Here is a 19,926-nt window from a genome sequence, read left to right on the forward strand (position 1 = left end):
CACCTCGGCGCTATTTCATACCCTCTTTTATATCTAACGCATCTATCTTACCTTTATTTCGCTGTTTGAAAAATTGAAACATTTTCCAATTACAAAGATTAAAAAAGGAAAGATAAAGCTGTAAACTCAGTGGTTGAAATAGCTTTCCAGCTCCTTCAAATTGAGAGTCCGAGTACTTTAATTAAACAGGAAATTGCATTCATGGACACACAAGCAGATTTCAGTTTCTTGTTCTGAATTCTACCAGTTCCATTTTCATTCCTTTTAGTAAACGTGTGCTGACTCTGTGTAAGCATGTTAGCGTTTGTGCAAGTAAGGCTTCTTAGCATTGTTTGCTTTCTTCAATTTATGTTGGTTTAAAACTCATGCCAAACTACAACCTGGGGACAGAGGAGTGCTAGCTGAAAATTAAGTTTGAGTTTTCACTGGTTCAGCATGTGTCAGTACTTAATCTGAAGTCAGTATTTACATAAAAAATATTTTGTAGTTTTCAGCTGTGAGGAGCTTGCTATGGTATCACTTGGAGATTTTACAGAATTAAAAATTACTTTTGGGCTAATTTTTCCTTGTCAGAAAAAAAATCTGTATTGCTGCTGGTGGTGAGCAATGGCATTTTGCATCACTAGATTTGTACATTATTTTTGTTCTTATTTATTATTGCCTTTTTTTTTCTGTCACATTAAACCTTCTTTATTTCAACCCACATTTTTTTCCTTGTGTCTCTCCTTCACCCCACCTGGGATTGGTTGGTTGGAGTGAGTGGATGGCTATGTGGTGCTGAGCTGCTGGCTGGGTTAAACCTCAACAGGGGCGTTGTTTGGTTATTCTCAGAGCATCTTGAAAATTGCATCATTGATTTATTTTACAGTAATGGCATTGAAAGCGTACCTTAAGGCAGAAAGTGATTTGTGGTGTGTTTATTATAAACTATGTAAAGGAAATGTAATTTTATTTTTGCATCCTAGAGTAAGATTTTAGGGCAGTCCTTTAAAACTTCTTTCCTTGTTAATAGTTTAAATGGCAAGTACCATGGTGTTTTCTGCTGTATACTGAATCTGAAGTGTCACCTTGTTTGGAAGGAGCTGCTTGTTTCTTGCCTGTATTATTCTTATTGAGAACATCCTTTTCCTGCACAGTTAAGCCATAATAAAACAGACTTAATAGTGATCAGTTTCAGTACAAAATTCCTCTCAATACTTGTTCAAAGCAAGTTGATCACTTTAAGGTGAGTGATACGTGACACAGGAAGAAAAACACTTGTTCAGAGAACATTGCAAATGTAACTTAAAGAAGTCCTGTTTACTGGGTAGAAGCATTATTTATACCTAAGTTATTGGAAGTACTAATATTGCAGCTTTATCATTATTGTGTAGTAACCTATTGTTTCCCTTTTTTCAGTCTTTCAGAAACAAGATAGCCATGGCCACAGAAATTGGCTCCCCGCCCCGATTTTTCCATATGCCGAGGTTCCAGCACCAGGCACCTCGGCAGTTGTTCTACAAAAGACCTGACTTTGCACAGCAGCAAGCAATGCAACAGCTCACTTTTGATGGAAAACGAATGCGAAAAGCTGTGAACCGAAAGACTATAGACTACAATCCCTCTGTAATTAAATATTTGGAGGTTGGTCAATTTTCTGGATTTGTTTGAAAAACATTTTTCCTTCATGAAATGTGGAATTCCATTTTCCAGATGTCTGTAGAGCACTCTGGAATATTGAGAGATCTCCTGCTGCATTTTCAAACTAAGTGACAAATGCCTGTAAACTTGGTACAGGGTGAACACACGTTTTTGGTCATTCGTAATAAAACTGCACATATACACAACTGGATTTACAGTTAAATTGTAAACATCAATTTTAACATTGTCTGTCTTGGAATTACAACTTGGGAGTGCATATGAATGTCTTGTGCGATGTTCTGAGTTCTTGGTGGGCACAACTCAGTGTAAACAATGTAATCATTCTTTTATTTTGAAATAAAAAGTTCTTGAAGTGGGAAATAAACCATTTCCCTTTGTCCTCCAAAACCAGATCACCATAAAATGTATTTTCATTTTAGTAAATAACACTGTTTTGAACTGTGGTCTCTGAAAATCCTATTCTGTACTCCTAAAAGATAGAGAGCAACTTTAATGAAGTTTTTTGAAGCAGTGGTTCTGTGAAAAGTGATTATTTAGCTTTCCTGATGGGGTGGTATTCATTTCTTCGTAAATAAAATTCTTTGATCAAGATGTACTCTACAAATGCTGACCATTAGCTCAGAAGACAGAGAATCAAATCTGCAGATAGAGGAATTGTTCAAATCTCAACAGCAACATTGCAAAGGTGTGATGAACTGAATTTGGTCTGCTGTGGCCAGTGCATGATTGTAGTTTGTAGATGTTAACAATTCAAAGATTTTTGTGTTACTTAAATTTAAATTTATAAGTTATTGTTTAAGATCTGTTTAAATACCAAATATTAAAACATTCTTAATATTTTAGGAATGCCACCACCAAAAAAAAAACTCTAGTGGACAAATTGTAAAAAAAAAAAAAAAAAAAAAAAAAAAAACTATTTGGTAGATCAGGACCTCTCTTTCACTGGCAGAAATAAGCTACCTTGTTCCCCTGTTTATTAAATACATATGAGAGGGGAAAAAAAAAATTTGTTTTGAATGCTTGGAATATACCAAAATTCCACTTCAGTTACTATTTCTAACACTAAGATGATTTGATGTGGTCCTAAAAAAAGTGAATAACTGCTTATCCATAATTCCTTCTTGGCTTAAGAAATTCTGGCAAACTGTAGTAGTGTATGCTAGAAATGTTTTAACTTATGTTCTAGCTTATGATTCTAATATGTACACATGCATATTGGTAATATGAAGCCAAAAGTTTTCATTTCTATTTCTGGGGGGGAGGGGTTTAGGTTGGAAATTCTGAGACATTTCTTCTCAGAAAGAGGAGTCAGGCGTTGGGACGGGTTGCTCGGGGTGGTGGTGGCGGCGTCATTGTTCCTTGGGCTGTTTAAGAAAAGGTTGGACTTGGTGCTTGGAGATGTGGTTTAGTGGGTGACATTGATAGTAGGGTGATGGTTGGACCAGATGATCTTGGAGGTCTTTTCCGACTTTAATGACTATTAAAATACTTTTTAAAAGTTGTTGTTGGCATGTCAAATTTAACATACCCAAGGTATTTTTATCACTGGGTCTTTTAATTTTTTTGCATTTCAATGCTATGTTATCTTTACTTGATGCTTAGGCCACTGTGCTTTGGGATTTGCCAACCAGGCTGTCAACACGTTATTTTCTGTTGTTTAACAGTGAAGTAGTGGTGATATGAACTAGAAGTTGTTTTCTTCTTTCCAGAATAGAGTATGGCAGAGAGACCAGCGAGATATGCGAGCAATCCAGCCTGATGCAGGATATTATAATGACGTAAGTAAAATCTTTCTTCTGAAACTGATGATGTTCTGTAGATAAAATTGGTCCAGAAAATCAGAGCAACTCTGCCTGTCAGCTGAGATTATCTTTCTGTCCACAAGAGGTCTCAAATATATGAAGGGAGTCTTCTCCCTACATTATTTTGTTCTGTTGAAATCTGTGCATGAGAAACTGCAATTGGGTAGCCTTTTAATTTATGACCATAAACTCTCATAACACAATGAGCTTAGTACATTGCTCTTGAAGATGCTTGTTCTGCAGATTAGAAACGGTAAATCATACAGACTTCTGCTTCATACAGTCTGCTTCCACGGACTTACTCCTGATAATATTCCTGCAAACGAAAAACTTGCTTTTCTAGAAATGGGTGTTGAGAATGCATGCTTTCCTTCTAGTTAGAAATGTCACTTCTAAATCTCTTTCTCTTTTTGTAGTTGGTCCCTCCCATAGGAATGCTGAACAACCCTATGAATGCTGTAACAACAAAATTTGTTCGGACATCTACTAATAAAGTAAAATGCCCAGTATTTGTTGTCAGGGTGAGTATAGTGTTGGATTTACTTAGTTGTATTGTCTTATTTTAAGGTCGTGATATTCTTAACTGCAGAGAGAAACAAAGGATCAGATCAGTTAAAGCATTTTCAAATAAAACTAACATAGGATACACGGATGACTACTGTGCCTACTTATAGTCTTTTTGTGGAGGATTTTAGGGAACTAAATGGTAAGGTCTGAGTACAAAGTACTTCTTTCAGAGTTTGGGGTGCATTTAATCTTTTTTTCAGATTGTTTTGGGGACTAGTAATCAGATAAAAGGCAGTTAGGTCTTTGTGCACCTTGACTCCTGTAGCATCTTTTAACAACTTTTCCATTATGTCAACAGTATTGTTTAGTATCGTCTGCTAGGAGTGTGTTGATGCCAATAAACTGTTTCTTCTCTTTGATTAAATTGTTGTTGTTGGTTCAACAGCAGGCTAGCTTTATTTTCTTGTTAAAAATTCAAAAACTCTGGTTTCTGCATTTTTGTCTATTTTGCATTCACTAGCCAATCACTTACTAAATACTAGTTCTGAAATTCCCTGGAAGAAGCTTAAGATTTATTTAGAGGATTGTGAAGAAATGCTACAGTTAAATCTTTAAAATTTAAAATTTAATTTAATTTAAAATGTAAATCTTTAAATTATTAAATAAATACAGTTAAATGCACAGTTAAATCTTTCTTTTGCAGTGGACTCCTGAGGGGAGACGCTTGGTTACTGGTGCATCTAGTGGAGAGTTCACATTGTGGAATGGACTGACTTTCAATTTTGAAACAATATTACAGGTAAATTCATCTGTCAAGGTCTCTGTGCATTTCCTTGAGGTCCTGGAGCATGTTTTGGGGAAAAATTTTTCACCTGCTCCTCATCGCGGGCCAGTGATCTAAGTGTGGTAATGGGACCCTCAGGGTGTTTTGTTGTTTTTCTTTTTTTTTATTTTATTTTGCTCTGACCCTATGTCAGGCTGTGGCTGTAGATAGTTCACTTAATGCTTCTCATTCCATTTCCGTATGCTTTACTAACTGTTCTCAGGGACTCACTACTCATACTAAAACAACACAATTTGGAAACAATATGTATATATTCTTTATTTAGAGGGCAGTTGTATACAGTACAAGGGAATGTTTTTTTTCCCCCAACAAGAATTTATTGAATCTCACTGGATCATTACTGTTTTCATTTTTTTGTTTCATCTGTTTAAGTAGGAACTTGTTAAAACTTCGATGTTTGTTTGGGTCAGACAGTATTTGAACAAGTTTGCTAGATGTTTTGTTTCTGAATTTACAGGCTCACGACAGCCCAGTAAGGGCTATGACTTGGTCACACAATGATATGTGGATGCTGACAGCAGACCATGGGGGATATGTGAAATACTGGCAGTCCAACATGAACAACGTCAAGATGTTCCAGGCACATAAGGAGGCGATTAGAGAGGCCAGGTTTATACACAATATACCATTTTCTGTAGTACCTATTGCGATGATTAGACTGTTCTCTAAGTGTATTCTGGGTGAAGAAATGCATGGGTTCTGTCAGATTCTGGGAAACTTCCTGCACCACATAAACACAATATTTTCTTTTGTTTCCACATTCTCACCGTTTTGCTGGCACCTTTCTGAACTAGTATTGTCCCAGTATCCGCCTCTGCAATATGTTAGAGATGTATTTGTCTGCCGCATTTTGCACTGGTATTCTTTTCATTTTTATATGGTGACGATGTGTATCAGTTATTCCTTTTTATACGCACTGTGTAAGACAACAATTTCATTCCAAATAAAGAATTCAGTCTTTAATAACGTAACTGAATAAAATATAAAGCCTTCAGAAATAAAACACCTGCATAGTTCTCACAAAATAATAAAACACTAAATAAAGTGAAGAACTGCTTGGCTTGGTGAAGCCAAGACTTCCAGTAATACTAAATACCCACGCAGACTGCCACATACAGAAGTCTAATGTTAATACTGAACGGGTTCTTCAAGCCTGAAACTGTAAGCAAGCCATTGAAAAGAAGACCATAGGATATTCTCTTGGTTCAGTGTTGATGCCTCAGATGTGCAAATGTCTATGCATATAAAAAATGGAATCTAAAGTGATACTATCAGTAAGGTGTAAATGAAGGGTGTCTCTAAAGCAAACCTGCATATAATCTTTAATAAGATACGGAAGTAGAAGAACTGTTTTTAAAGTAAGCCTGAAGAGAAGCTGCAGACCCCAAATGAAGCTAAAGCAGTGTTTCTTCAGGTTCAGGTGCTGGCCCTTGGTGGTAAAGGTTCACTGCCACTAAAACATGTTCCACTAAAGTCACCATTTTTCTTTGATAGGATGTAGCATTTTCTGTTAGTTTGGTTATGAAAAGTGCTTATGTTGGATTCAGTTACTGTCTGACTATATTGTGGCCATACATTGAATTTCTCTACTATTTTAAGCTCTCTCCTGATCATAAAGATCCTAAGATTTCAAGAGGGCTCTCTCACGGACTTTCACTGCATCAGAAAGGGAGTGAGTGCTGTCAGTTGCTGGGGATGTTCTGGCCTTAATCACATGGCTAAATAACTCCTTGCTTTTCCAGTGACTTCCATCAAGAGATGATGACTGCTCAGTCTGGAGGCTGCTTCTGTGTCTGTAGAAATCTTTTCAGGGTGTCGATGGGGTTGGCAGTAGAAGGGATATTTTTCCAAATTCCATTTACAATAAGTTTTATGTTTGTTTTATATATTATTTTTTTCCAACTAGCTTTTTCCTATGACCAGCTTTCCCTTATTTTTGCTTTTCTGCTGCAAAGCACCTGTGACCGAAGAGTTTTTTCCCAAGAACTGCTCTCCTGTGCCTCTACACAGTGTCACTTTCTATTGGTATTGCCAAACATGAAAATCTAGGGTGACAGTTCCCAAGTCATTGGCATTGCTTCTCATGCTGCAGAGAAGGCACTACTATATGCAGTCATAGGTAGGAAGGTGCTAAGAATAAATTCTGGAGTTCTCATTTCACCGGGGACTGCAGTGCAATAGTAATCCTATGCTAAATTCATGTCTTGTGATGAAGTGGCAGGCACCGTATTCACTTAAAAGTCCCTATGTTCAAATGCATCTTTCAGTGTATAACACCTTACAGTATAATTTTGCCCTGTCTGAGAAGCATAGATAATCTGTTAAATGCTGACTTCTTTCCCCTGCTGTGTGTCTTCATGTAACAGTTTCTCACCCACGGATAATAAATTTGCTACATGCTCTGACGACGGCACTGTTAGAATCTGGGACTTTCTACGTTGCCATGAGGAGAGAATTCTTCGAGGTATGTGTACCAAAAGTACTGATGGGGTATTTCAGAAGGGGGAAAACCTTTTTTTTAACTAGGTGTTCACAGTACAGAAATACCAGCTTGTCTACATTTTTGTTTTACATCCCTATCTTCAATCCTCCAAACAATTTTTTGTTTGGCTGCTGTTGTAGGTGCCTTAAGCTCAGACCCGCAGTTCACAACAACATTACTTTGTTTACTGTCCACTTAAACTCTTAACGATGGGGGTGGATAGAAGGACATTTTTCTACCCCTATTGCTTTTCTAGGTCAGCAATACATTTACCTTTCTCCAGGCTTCAATCTTTGTGACCGCTTTTCCTTCAGAGCACACATTTTCATGTTGAGGATTCCATGCTTTTCACGGGAGTGCCTTTCATTCTGATTTACATGGAGGCAAGGTAGTCACTATTTCTCAGTTCTTAAGAGGAGAGCTTAGAGAAAACAACTGTGTTTTGATCGCATCATGCATAGCACATGCAAAGGATTTTTCAGTCCAACATCTGTGTACACTAACTTCTGGTGCATTTCCGCTGATTGTGTAGAGCTTGCTCCCTCTCTTGCTGCAGTCTTACTGAATTGCAAAAATAGTTTTTGACAGCTATTCCTTTCTTGCAGAAGATGTCAAAGGTATATAGGAGGAGGATATATAAAAGGGTGCCTTGAGATTGGGGATTGTAGGCATGTAGGTAAACTGCAAAGAAGATAGGCAATAAAAACATGGAATTATGGTTGTAGGTGTTTGAGCTTGTTCACTGCTTTCCCAAACTAAGGATTTTTCTTTTCTCTTATGAAATATATCTCTTTCTCTTGACTCTTAAGCTCTTCCTTTACTAATGCACTACTTTCAAACACCGCCACCTTGAAAAGATACTGTGCTCCAGCATTCTTGCAACAATGATTTTCTATTGGAAGCTGTGTATAGGCATTACTGTAGACGTGTTCTTTACAGGATCTGCAAAGCAAATTTCTGGGTGGTATCATTTAGATTCATTATTCCAAAAGCACCCAAACAGTATTGGGACATTTTTCTTGAGGCTTTACAAAATAAGTCATTTTGCACTATACGTGTTCTGTATCCTCCTCCAGGTTTGTACTTAACTACACATTTAAATTGTGTGGAGGAAATGGGGATTGCCTGCACACAGAGTTGTCAAGATTACAATAAACTCAAATTCTCCTACATTCTTAAAATGTTCTGCATAAGGTAGAAGGAGTAAAGCATTTAATTTACACCATAGAAAACAGAACTTACACTACATTTCCTTCTGTTACATTGTGTACTTGAACGCTGTGACTACATCTTAAATAGAATTTTGCTTTAATTTCTTGTAGTTTATACATATAACCATATACAATTTTTAGTTGGCAAAACAGTTCTCTAAAGAAAATCCTTGTGGGTACATTGTACAAGTAGAAGCAGTGTACTTCGTTATATAAGTTGGAAATATTTTCAAGACTTGACATCTCTGGATAAAATTAGACAGGCCAGGTTACTTTGTTTCTGCTGTTAGATAAGTAAGGTCTGCCAAGTAAAAACCAAAAACAAAACAAAACAAACACAACCAAACAAAAAAAAAGAAACAACCTACAAACACATGCGCTGGGTGTTTGGGGAGTGTGGGGGGGATGTTTCTGTAAAACATACAAGTTTAGTTTAGTTTTGCCTTTATTTCCTAGCACTACTTAAGTGATCAGAAGACGTATTTGAGAGAGCTGTATGGGAAACACTTAAATAGCTTCCTTGGTGGAAAATACTTTCATTAATTATTTGGAGTCTAGTGTGTATGGCTTTCAGAAACTGATCTTCAGCTTTTTGCTTCTCCACATGCATTTTGCCTTTAGGTAATACACTGCTTAGTACAGCCTTAAAAATCTAAATTATTTTGTAATTGCCCTTCCAAAATTACAGTGATCTGCAAATTAAAATTCTGGTGGAACTTCACTATATTTCATTATGTACAAAAAGTGTTTATATCAAATACCCTGATAAATAGTTTTTATTACCTTCACAAACCATGTTTCAGCTGTTCTGGTTAATATTGGTGCTGTGAAGTTTAAGTGATACTACAGTATAGTTCAGATAAAAAACTTCACTTAGTATGTTGTAGTGCTCTTCAGGTTATGTCACTCAATTACAAACTCAAATGAAATTGTCAATTTGCAGTCACATACTCAAAAGAATAAAATGTATCACTCAAGGATAAAACAAATATATTGGTCTTTGTATTTCTCTATTTCTTAGCAACCAATTAAGGAATGTAGTTTAAAAAAGCAGACTTAAGAACTTTAATGCTAGAGAATGCTTTTAAAGCAGTTCTACCAAGAGCTTTAAAGGTAGTGGGATAAGCTTTGGTATAGAAAGGAAAATATTCTGTGGATTTACTATAGACACTTTTGTTTGCACTGGAATCAACTGATACAATTTATTTCCATTATTCAATGAAATGGTTCCCTTTACTCAAAAGTGGTCTAAACGAGCAATTCTAGTCATAACTTCCAAGGGTTGAGAAAACAAATTGGAAGTGGTAAATTATGTGGGACTTATTTTAGAGGTTTTGCTGGAGTTCTTTCAGCTCTCTGCAGTAGGCTATGCAATGAGCTAATAAATAATACGTATGAGCTAAATCACTCATTAAAGACGTTTTCTGCATGAGGCAGAACGTTTTACCTGTCCAGCTTCCGTTTTGGTCAAATTGAAAACAAACAGTGCACCCTGTTTTGTTCTTCATACATAATGCCAGTTCTGGATCCTTTTTCTTTAATCTTCCTTAGAGACCCTTTGCTGCCTGGCTTTTCACTGATTTATGTTGCTTTCCTGCTGTTTCTACCACCATGGCTTTCTGTATGGGGGTTTTCTGTTTTGTTAGAAGTATGTGCAAATCAATCAAGCGACTTTTTACTAACATGAAAAAGTAAATAGGATAAAAATCTTCCATTCTTTGGGGGAACGATCCTTAAGTTAGTCATCTTAAAGTGAATTACCTTAAAAGAGATTTAAGGTGGGGGAAATGGCATCATGTCAAAGTCACGTACCTTCTTGTTTCTCCTCAAACTGATTGTGGTCTGTCTTTTCTATTGAAGCAAAGCTTTTATTCTAATTCTGCAGCAGTAGTTTCTGGCTCTGTTACTTTCATTGATGTTATTTTAAAATGATGGTAACAAGTATATTTGGTGTACTTCCTAAAAAGCACTGGTAGGAATCTAACTCGTTGAATTTTTATTTTATTTTTTTTAAATACGAGGACATATAAAGCAGTGAATGGAATATCGATATGTTGTTTTCCTGTCAATAGTCTGTGACTCTGAAGGGCATTTCCTTTAATGACACATAACAAAACACTGTTCGATCTTCAGTCTAAGCAACTGCAGTGAAGTTAATGCCAGGACTCATATAAACAGTTCCCATTCTGTGTGAACTTACATGTCAATGGCTTTTAATAGTGCTAATTACACCTGAAACTTTTTTTTTATTAAAAAAAAAAAAAAAAAAAAAAAAAAAAAAAAACAAAACAACAAACAAACAACATTCAGTGAAAGCTTGATGTCCCTTTTTGTTTATTAAGAAATTAATGTTATCAGTGATTTGGCAGATGGATGGGGATCTCTGGGCATTGGGTCTGTACTTTTGTATTCCTGAAAACGTTTTAGGTAGATTATTTGTGAACATATGATTTCTTAATTATTCCCAGCATGAAACCATTGGTTAGAAGGCTACAAATTCAATTTTCAATGTTGTCAATTTCATTGTCACTCCTTCTTTCCTTCACACTGCACATAACATCCAGTTGAAATGGGTCCTTGGGAGAACTGCAAGGTTCTCATTCTGAAGTCCAGGTTACCTATATGTTCTTGGGCTTCAAAGGTTTTCTGGCTTAAGTAGATCTCTTTACCAACAAAATAACATGTATGTTGTGTACATGCACACTTGAAATCGCTATACTATATTATTTCTCATTTGCTCACAATATCTGAAAAAGGTATCTCCACAGCTATAATTTTTTTCTTCCTTCCTTCCTTCTACTCTGATTTTTGGGTCTTCATAAACAAATGAAGTATCATGTAATGCCTGTAATTGTTTAAGTATCTTGTACTGTGAAGGGTGAAGGATCTCTTCATAGTTCTTGCTATCTGCTACCTTATTGAAATGGCAAATCTTGTACTTAAATTTTGGAGATCTGTTCAGTAGATGAAAGGAACCAGAGAACCAGAACCATATCTTCATGTTAGTCTTCCAATCTTAAACATACGTTAGTAGCTAACTCTTAGCCTTTGAAGCAGCGTAGCCTCAAATTGTTACCTTTTCCTGGCATGTAATAGAACTCTATATTGGATGATGTGAAAGAAAAGATGAAAATAGCATTGATTTCTTTTTCCCTCTCTTCCATATGAGTTTTTTTTTCTGTTTTTGTTATATTTGTAGGGATAGAAAACCCATTAAATTCAAGAAATGCATTTATGCTGATACTGTGTAGAGAAGGCAAGTCCTTGAATTTTTTAACTTAAAAAATATATATATACATTTGAAATGTGAGTATAGAATCAGTTAAAACTCTTCTTTGTTGTTGGGCTTTAGTATGCCAGTTACACTTTAGGTCTTTGATCTTTGTGAATCTTCATTGCCAAAGCAAATTTTGGGATGGGATGAGAGTGGGAACTAGGTTGCAGCTAAGTCTGTTGAGGTACAGTTACACTCCAAACAGCCGTGCATCAAACTTTTAATGTGTTTGAGACACGAATAATGTTGGGGATCTCAGTAGGATGTTAATAATGACTCTGTGATGTGAGGGTCTCTTTTCAGAGTGATCAGATGATTTTTGCTCCATCTGACACATTTGGGCACTTCAGCTGTATGTGTAGTGCCAGCCCTGATGTTTCTTTTTTTGGAGTTATGCAAGGTTTTTGACACAGTCTCAGTTGTCTGCTGCCATTCACTTTTTAATTTTATTAGGAAACCTCTCAGTTGCCTTTGTGAGATTGAGTTAGAAATACTGTACACAATTTCCAGCTTCATCAGTGGAAGTCATCAAGCAAAATGTATTTTCCTAGTCTCTTTACTTTTTTTCCATAGTTAAGTAACGCTAGGGATTTGGAATGTGAATAAAGATACTTTCTTGAGTTCATAAACTGTATCATTCTGATGCTTGTTAGGATGGTGGGTATAGTCCACATGGTAGATGGGAAGAATCAAACATCTTCCAGCACGAAGCTACTGAAATATGTTCATGTCATCTCATAACTCAATATTATCGCTGAATGCCCTTTTCCAATGCTACAACATCTTGGTTTTCTCTATAGGAGATTTTATTGAAATACCGAGTTCTGCTTGTATTGAACATAAATATGTCTCTTTGAGAGTTGAGAAACTTCCTGCTATGTTGGCTTCTATCGGGTTTCTATTTGAAAAGTGTTCTAGATTGAACAAAACCCTTTGTTTCAATCAACTACACTTGAGTTCATTGGTTTCTATAACGAAAAGGTGGTCGTTAGGGGGTAGCTTCATGATGCTTTTGCTCTGATCCTAAAGCAGTTACAGGGGAAGTGAGAATATCAAAGACTGCCCTTGGGGCTTTCTGTCTCTGACAAGCCTGTAAGTTTTTGGTCTTTATTACAGTTCTCTTCTGAGTTATGTTATGGTTTAAGTACAACATTCTAAGTCTTATACTTCTGATTTTCATCTAGAATCTAGTATTGAGTTACCAAAAAAAAATAAATTCATAAACTAGCAATATAAATGATTCTCAATTGATGTATTAGAGATCATGAAAGATAAACCACAGCACAATGCTTTTTTTTAAAAAACAAACAAACAGATACTTCTGTCAATATTTTTGTACTACAAGAATGAAGAGGCACTGTGTGTGGGAATGAGATTATTTTGGATTCAGCTTTGAAATGATTTTTTTCCTCCTGGTAAATATCCTGAAGTTTAAAGTTGCATAATCTGTCACATCAAGTCCAAGGGCAGATTTCACACTAAAAGAAGGTTTTGTTTGCTAATCTATTTTGTTAAGCTTGGAGGGAATGTTGGAGAACACTAATGTTTCACAGAACAGCCAAGTCTTAGCACGGTTGAGATAACAGATGCTCGTAAAAGCAGTTATGTAATTGCATCAGTAGGGTTTCTTGCATCTACTTCCTTTTGTGTGTTTGATAATTACAGAGGGTAGGTGAATACTGGACTAGGTGAAAACTTTCTTGCAGCTTGTTAATGTAAATACTGTAGTGTCTATTCAAAATGAACATATGTCACAACACCCTGCATAGTGTTCAGGATCTCATCTATGGTGTGAACCACTGCTGCAGGTGTGTTTTATCCTAATGTTCTGCATATGGTTTTTGAGAGGAAAAGCAACACTTTAATCAGATTTCATTTACACTAATGAAAAAAATCCCAAACTGCATAGGCATTTAAATACTGATACTAAGATAAAAACATTTTTGTTACCTCTGTGCAAGTAGTAATTGTCATATTAAAGGTTCTCAGCAGAAACAGAATGGTTTGGAGTTAATCTTACAAAAGCGTTGTAACTCATCTTCTGATAAAATCTTACATGGATATGTACTCAAAATTAGGCACTTCTTTTTTTTTTTAATGGAATCTAGACTAGATTCCTACAGAAATTTGCTATTCCTGAAGAAATGTTAGAGGTCATCAAAAAAAAAAAAAAATTCTCATCAGTGCATAGAAGCTTTCCTTGCAGGCTTCTTGATTTTTTTTTTTTTTCCTTGTGCGTGGGGGTTAAACAGACTTTTTAAACCATCCTGTAGTTACTGTGCTCAAAAGCTTTTGTGTATCTAGGCAAGCATAGGTTTTACCAAGCTTTTGATATTTTCTTTCATGTAATTTTAATTCCATGCTTAAATTACTTAGTATATTAATCTCTGAGTGATATTCTGACTTTAGTAGTAAGAGAGTTCAAATTTTACTGTATGAATAGTATTGTAGTTAGGATACTTAACATTACATGTTCATAAGGACAGCCAGGCACCAGAAGATCAGGAAAGCTTGGAAATACTTTCCCTAAAATACAGTGGATCTTTTTTCTCTTTCATACTTGCCTGACCTTATGTTCTTATGGAAAAAAAAAAAAAAAGGCAACAGTTCTGCTCATCATGTTGCATTTATAGGAAGACACAGAGCCAAAGCTGAAATTGGGGTGCATGCTGAAATGGGATTATGGAGCAGACCAGGAGAAAGGGACTAATAAGAATCCTGAAGGGACTAAAAAAAAAAAAAAGGATGGAAAGTGCACATACACATACTTTTTTTCCCTAATATCTTTAAAATTTTATGTTCTGTGTCATGACTTTGAGAGACTCAAGTGTGAGTGCAGTTAGGAACACAATCTGTTCTCATTTTGGCAATGAGTTTGGAGCACTGTTTTAGCAAATGATGCCATGGCTCCTAGCTGTAAAGAGACAAAGCTGTCAGTACAGGTTGATTCAAAACTCAAGGCTTTTATCACTCCCCAGGAAGTGGTGTGGATTCTCATTTTTTTTTGTTGTTGATCTAACAGCTTAAAATCTAAATTATCTAATATTACTAAACTGAAGGCCTGCTCTGGATTGCTTCATTTGTTACATGTACAAAGCACACGCGTGCTGCATAGTTCTGCAAAAAGTCATTGGTTAGAATAAGCATGCAAACATAATCAACATTTCTTTTCAAAGCAGAATGCCACAACATTCCAAGTGACAAATTCATTTTACAGTGAAAATCCAAACTGTTATCTAATTTTGCTGCTTCCAGATAAGGATTTTTTAATGAAAGCAATTTTGAGGGGAAAATATTTTCATTTCTACTGCTGAAAGTGTGTGTGTGCATGTGTATTGCAGGTAAAGTAACTGACAGAAATTTTATAAATTCAAATTTGATAGAGAAAAGTATTTTTTCACTTTTTTTCTGTAACTTAAATGCTGGGGCCGTTAAGTGTCAGCTTCCAAAGAAGCACAGTCTTAAGGATCAGCAATTCAGCCATATAGGAGAAAGCTACAACTTAAAAAAAATATTTTCTTATATCATAAATTTCACAGAACACATCATCAATTCCAGAGAGTTTAGCTTATTATTTGTAATTATTATCTTTATGAAAGCATCTGATACTTCTAGTTCTGCAAGATGATATTTTCATACAATATTTAGTCCTTCAAGTTCTGGTTTATGTATGATACTACTAACACACAGGTTAGTTGTATTTTTCTTTAAAATGTATCTTCTTAATGTTTGTCATATTGTATATAAATTAGTTTTAGTAAGGATATGTAAGTGGATAGGTAGAGCTATTCCAGAGAACAGCTACGGCCACATGAGGAAGTGGTTGTATCAGTTCAGAGTATTTTTCTGCTGTGGCCAAGCAAGGGGTGCAAGTATCTTGCATATATTCTCTTGGAAGATACAAGGTTATATCAAATGATTCTTTGTAAATATTGTGTAATACCCTGTTTTGACCATTCATTTAACACTCATACTATGTACCTTTTTGCTCACCAAAATAAGCTTTGAAAAGGAGCATACGATTACTATTTAAATATGAGCCTGAGCTGAGAAACTGGAAGTTGTCAGTAACAGGGGACTGGAATATGAACAAATGAGATGTTCCTACCATGTTCCCAAAATCTCAAAGTAAACTTATTTGCATTCAGGAAAGCTGATAGGTGTGTTCCCTTGCCTTCTTAAAATTGGAAAAATGTGCTTTAGTAAAAAGTAAACCCTGCTTTCTGGTATGTGATGTCAGATGAACATTTTCTATCTATCACATGTGGAATAACGATTTTCCTTGCCTTTTTGTTGAGAATGATGGAGAGAGAACATCTGATGTTGCCTTAAAATCTTACTTTTTAAACTTCCATCACAAAAAAAAAAAAAGACAAACAACAAAAAAAAACACAACTTCCTGTAAACACAGAGTCATAATGCTCAATAAACTAGCTTAACTATAAATGTTCTATTCCTCAGAGCCTAAGATGAATTGGGGGAAAAATGTAGCTCAGGATGTAGACTCTGTTGTTATTAATAGTAATTTCTAGACAATGATAGGGAAAATCAAGTGTAAATATTTATTTAAAAAAGTACATTTTAAATTCTCTTTATAGCTGACTTTCTGTCCTCTCAAAGGTGATCCTATTCTGGTTTATTTTTCTGCGTGCCTCAAGATTTCAGGAAGGCATGGCTTTGATAAGTATTTACTCTTCTAAGGTTGAGAATTTACATAGCAAGACATGTTCATTAATCCTGGTTTAACACAAGGCCCAATTTTAATTGAGAACTATTTTTCATCAAATGCTCATTTTTTTTTCCAATTCATTATGAAGTGGAAAATTCATTTCCAATTCCAATTTCATATGAAAGTAAAACGTTTTCTTTTGAAAAGAGAACTTCCACAGTTCTTTTATATTTAGAGATACGTAGCACAGCTTGATGTATAATTGGTATTCACAGGTAAGTAATTTACCATATAAATACAAATCTAAAGTTTGAGCTGAAACTCATTTGATGTTCCAAGTATGTTGCCATTATAGAAATAAGTATTCTAGATAAGTTAGTAGTTCTTAAAATGTATACACACACACACAAAACATATCTCCTCATCCAGTCCAGTGGAAAGCACATTTAAAATCCCATTTTTACCTGGGAGATTTTTCATGTTTTTTGCATTCTCTTACTGGTGTAATGAGAGTTTAGCAGAATTTTAGATACCGTGCTGTCTCTGTCCATAGAGGCTTTCGAGATGAAACTGGATAAAACCATGAGCAACCTCTTCTGACTTTATAGCTTTGAGCAGGAGGTTGAACTAGAGAACTCTGAGGTTCCTTCCAACCTGACTTAATACTCTGATCTTATGATACTGAATTCCATCTGGCAAAACAGAGGGAGAGAAAGGAACAAAAATCCTCATGATTTAATTTTTAGTTTTACTTCACTGTACTGTATACATACCTAACTTCAGTCAGTATCTAAAAAGATCTAGCCTTTATAATATTACCCAGCAGCAGACTTTGTATTTTAATGTTAGCTTTCTGCTTCCTTGTTTGTGTCCAAATTATCTACTCCTGAAATATATTGTATATACAGTGTTGTAAAGCCTTAAAATATGTGCAAAGGTAAGATAGACTGCTGTCAAAAAAAAAAAAAATAGATACTGCTTTACTCTAAACTGAATGAGCATCATTTTGCCAATCTACTTTGTTATTACCGTTCTTGAACATACATTTCTCTAGAGCATCTTTCTAAGTTCTGCAGAGGAGCTATAAGTAGACCTCGTATGTTTGTAAACATCATTCTTTATGAATAGGTGAAATGGGTGTTAAGTATGTTTTTTCTGTTGAGCAACAACATAAGAATGGTCATGACCAATTTAGTACACTATCCCAAGTCCTGATTGTCCTATATCTCTAAGACAAAATATTTAATTTTCACGTTTAGGCGTATTACCAAAGACTGTAAAATATTAGGACTTTGAGACTGTAAATTATCTTAAATAGGAAATCAGAAGTTACTTTGTCTTGAAACAAGCTATTTCAAGCACTTGAAAAGTTCAAACTATATTTACTCTGGTGTTTCCATTTTTCTCAAAAATTCCATGCTTCTGAAGGAATAACAAATTCAAAGAAACTGAATTTGAAGTGCCATGTGAAGAAAGTGCAAGAATCCTTATGGGTTATTAAAGATGAGTTTAGAAAGGAATAAGCACATTAAAATCTGTAGATGTAATTCTTCATTCTGAATTGTAATTACTGACAAACAGTTGCACATGAGATAATTCGTGGGCAGCTACCAGACACATTTGGATACAACATAGTACGTGATGATTCTATTTTCTGAAGATTGACTTGGTCTGCTGTTTGATATGCTGCATTGTGTCACTGCTGGCTGTTTGTGCCTGGTCAATAAGAATCCTGCCTTTTTCTTTAGGCCTGCCTTCTTGTCTTATTCATACAGGATGCATAGGCAGAAATAACACCTTAAATTAGACCAGCTGGTATAGTTAGGAAAGAAGATTAAAGGAAAAACTAAAAAAAAAAAAATCCACATCTGTCCTAAGGACTCTAGCTTGCTTAATTTTAGGTCAGCTAACATAGCTGGTAATCACCAGGTGTTGTCTTTTTCCAGCAGATCTCACTCTGTGGTCTTAAACTCTCACTGCAACAATTACATCTTGCTTCTCTAGCAGTAACTGCACCTACTTAAGGTGAATGTATAAAGTGTTCTCTCTCAATGCATATAGTCCCATAATCATTATTAGTTTGCTATTCCCTATTCTAGTGGTTAGGAATATCAATAACATGAATGAATGTGCATTTCTGTAGATCACCTTCTCCATTGGGAAGTCCCTGTTCTCCTGACACTTGAAAGTAAGCATGTGGTATCGAGACTAGGAAAATAAAAAGATACATTTGCTCAGATGCCTTTTTTATTATGTTAGATTGATTTATGCTCCACAGTTGTAGTCTGGAGATCTCTGGGCAAAGGTAGGTTCTCTTTCACACCATTCAAAACTTACCAGGAATATTACTTGTTTCCAAAGAAGTGGAGAAAAAAATATCATTCCCATCATCTATGTAAGCATTTCTGCAGTATGTGTTATGCTTGTTGGTGACTTAAAACCAGGCACTTACAAAAACATAATCAGAATTTTTAATGCTAATTTTAAACTTTGAATTTTTGTTCACACTACAAAAATTGGAATGGTAGCGGCTTTAAATAGCAGGTGCTGTCCTGCCGTTTTTGTAGATATGTAATTGCTGCTTTCTGTCTGCAAAAAAAATCCTGCTTGCTCAAAGGCTTCTTCACATGCTGTGTGCTTCCCTCCAACTACCATTTTACTTTTCCTGCATCAAGGAATTCTTCAAGAAATATACAGTCTTCCTGCTTACGAGCACTTAACTGTATATGTTTCAGTCTACATTTTCATCATAATGATCTCTGTGCCCAGTAAGTCTAGATGGAAGTACTGGTAATGAAATCTCTGTTCTGCATGATGGTTGAACTTGCATTGGTGTCTGCAGAACTCCATCCTATCAGGTATTATCACTGTAGCTACATCAGGTAGCATCTAGAAAGCCATAGCACTTCACTGAAACTTAAAGAAGGTTCTGATGATAGTGTTTTATTCCGTAGAAATTATTTACTAGAAATACTAGTAAATAAGATTGGTAAACTTAGAAATTAATATTGAATTTAGTAGACATGAAGAGCATCAGAATATTTTTCCTGCCACGTCTGCTCTTTGCAATCCTTGCACAGACAAGAGGACTCGTGTAGGAGTGAAAAGCAAATTAATGTTTTCAATGTATTATAGTCTATACTCTCTGGTGACAATTATTGTGAATTGGACATCTGTGCGGTAGCAGCTGCTAATCCTGCTGGTTTAAGGAATGTGTTCTACTGATCAGATGGCGGGTGAATGGAATTCCAGTTCCAACCAGTCTGAATAAATTTGCTGGTAGTGGAAGGTGGTAAATTGTATTAATCATGTAGGACATCTGTCCCTCAGAAAAAGTTTCTTTTCATTCATCTAGAATAAAAATCTCTTCATAAAAACTATGTGAGGTATGTCAGGCTTTTATTTAAAGTCTACTTCTTTGCACACAGTAGCAGGAATAATGTTTTTTGCTGTTTATTTTACCATAGGATGCATCTGTTATGCATTGCGTGTCTCA

At 35.5% G+C, this 19,926-nt stretch overlaps 1 protein-coding gene across 5 annotated transcripts in view; it reads left to right on the forward strand.

The window, feature by feature from the left end:
- The window catches only part of WDR33 (WD repeat domain 33), a 67,174-nt gene that overhangs the window by 15,924 nt on the left and 31,324 nt on the right, over positions 1-19,926 (forward strand). For 4 of the 5 annotated variants that reach the window (XR_014696081.1, XM_084529858.1, XM_084529856.1 and 1 more), the window contains exons 2-7: positions 1,399-1,623; positions 3,351-3,419; positions 3,860-3,964; positions 4,654-4,749; positions 5,252-5,403; positions 7,161-7,258. Coding sequence is in view for 4 of the 5 variants with exons in the window: in XM_084529858.1 (XP_084385984.1) it covers positions 1,420-1,623; positions 3,351-3,419; positions 3,860-3,964; positions 4,654-4,749; positions 5,252-5,403; positions 7,161-7,258 (724 nt within the window). In the remaining variant the exon portion in view is untranslated. Of the gene's footprint in view, positions 1-1,398; positions 1,624-3,350; positions 3,420-3,859; positions 3,965-4,653; positions 4,750-5,251; positions 5,404-7,160; positions 7,259-7,532; positions 18,355-19,926 lie in introns of those variants that run through there. The other variant, XM_084529855.1, reaches the window with a different exon arrangement.

This window comes from Aythya ferina (genome assembly GCF_964211825.1).
Source record: "Aythya ferina genome assembly, chromosome: 9".
Lineage (NCBI taxonomy): Eukaryota > Metazoa > Chordata > Aves > Anseriformes > Anatidae > Aythya > Aythya ferina.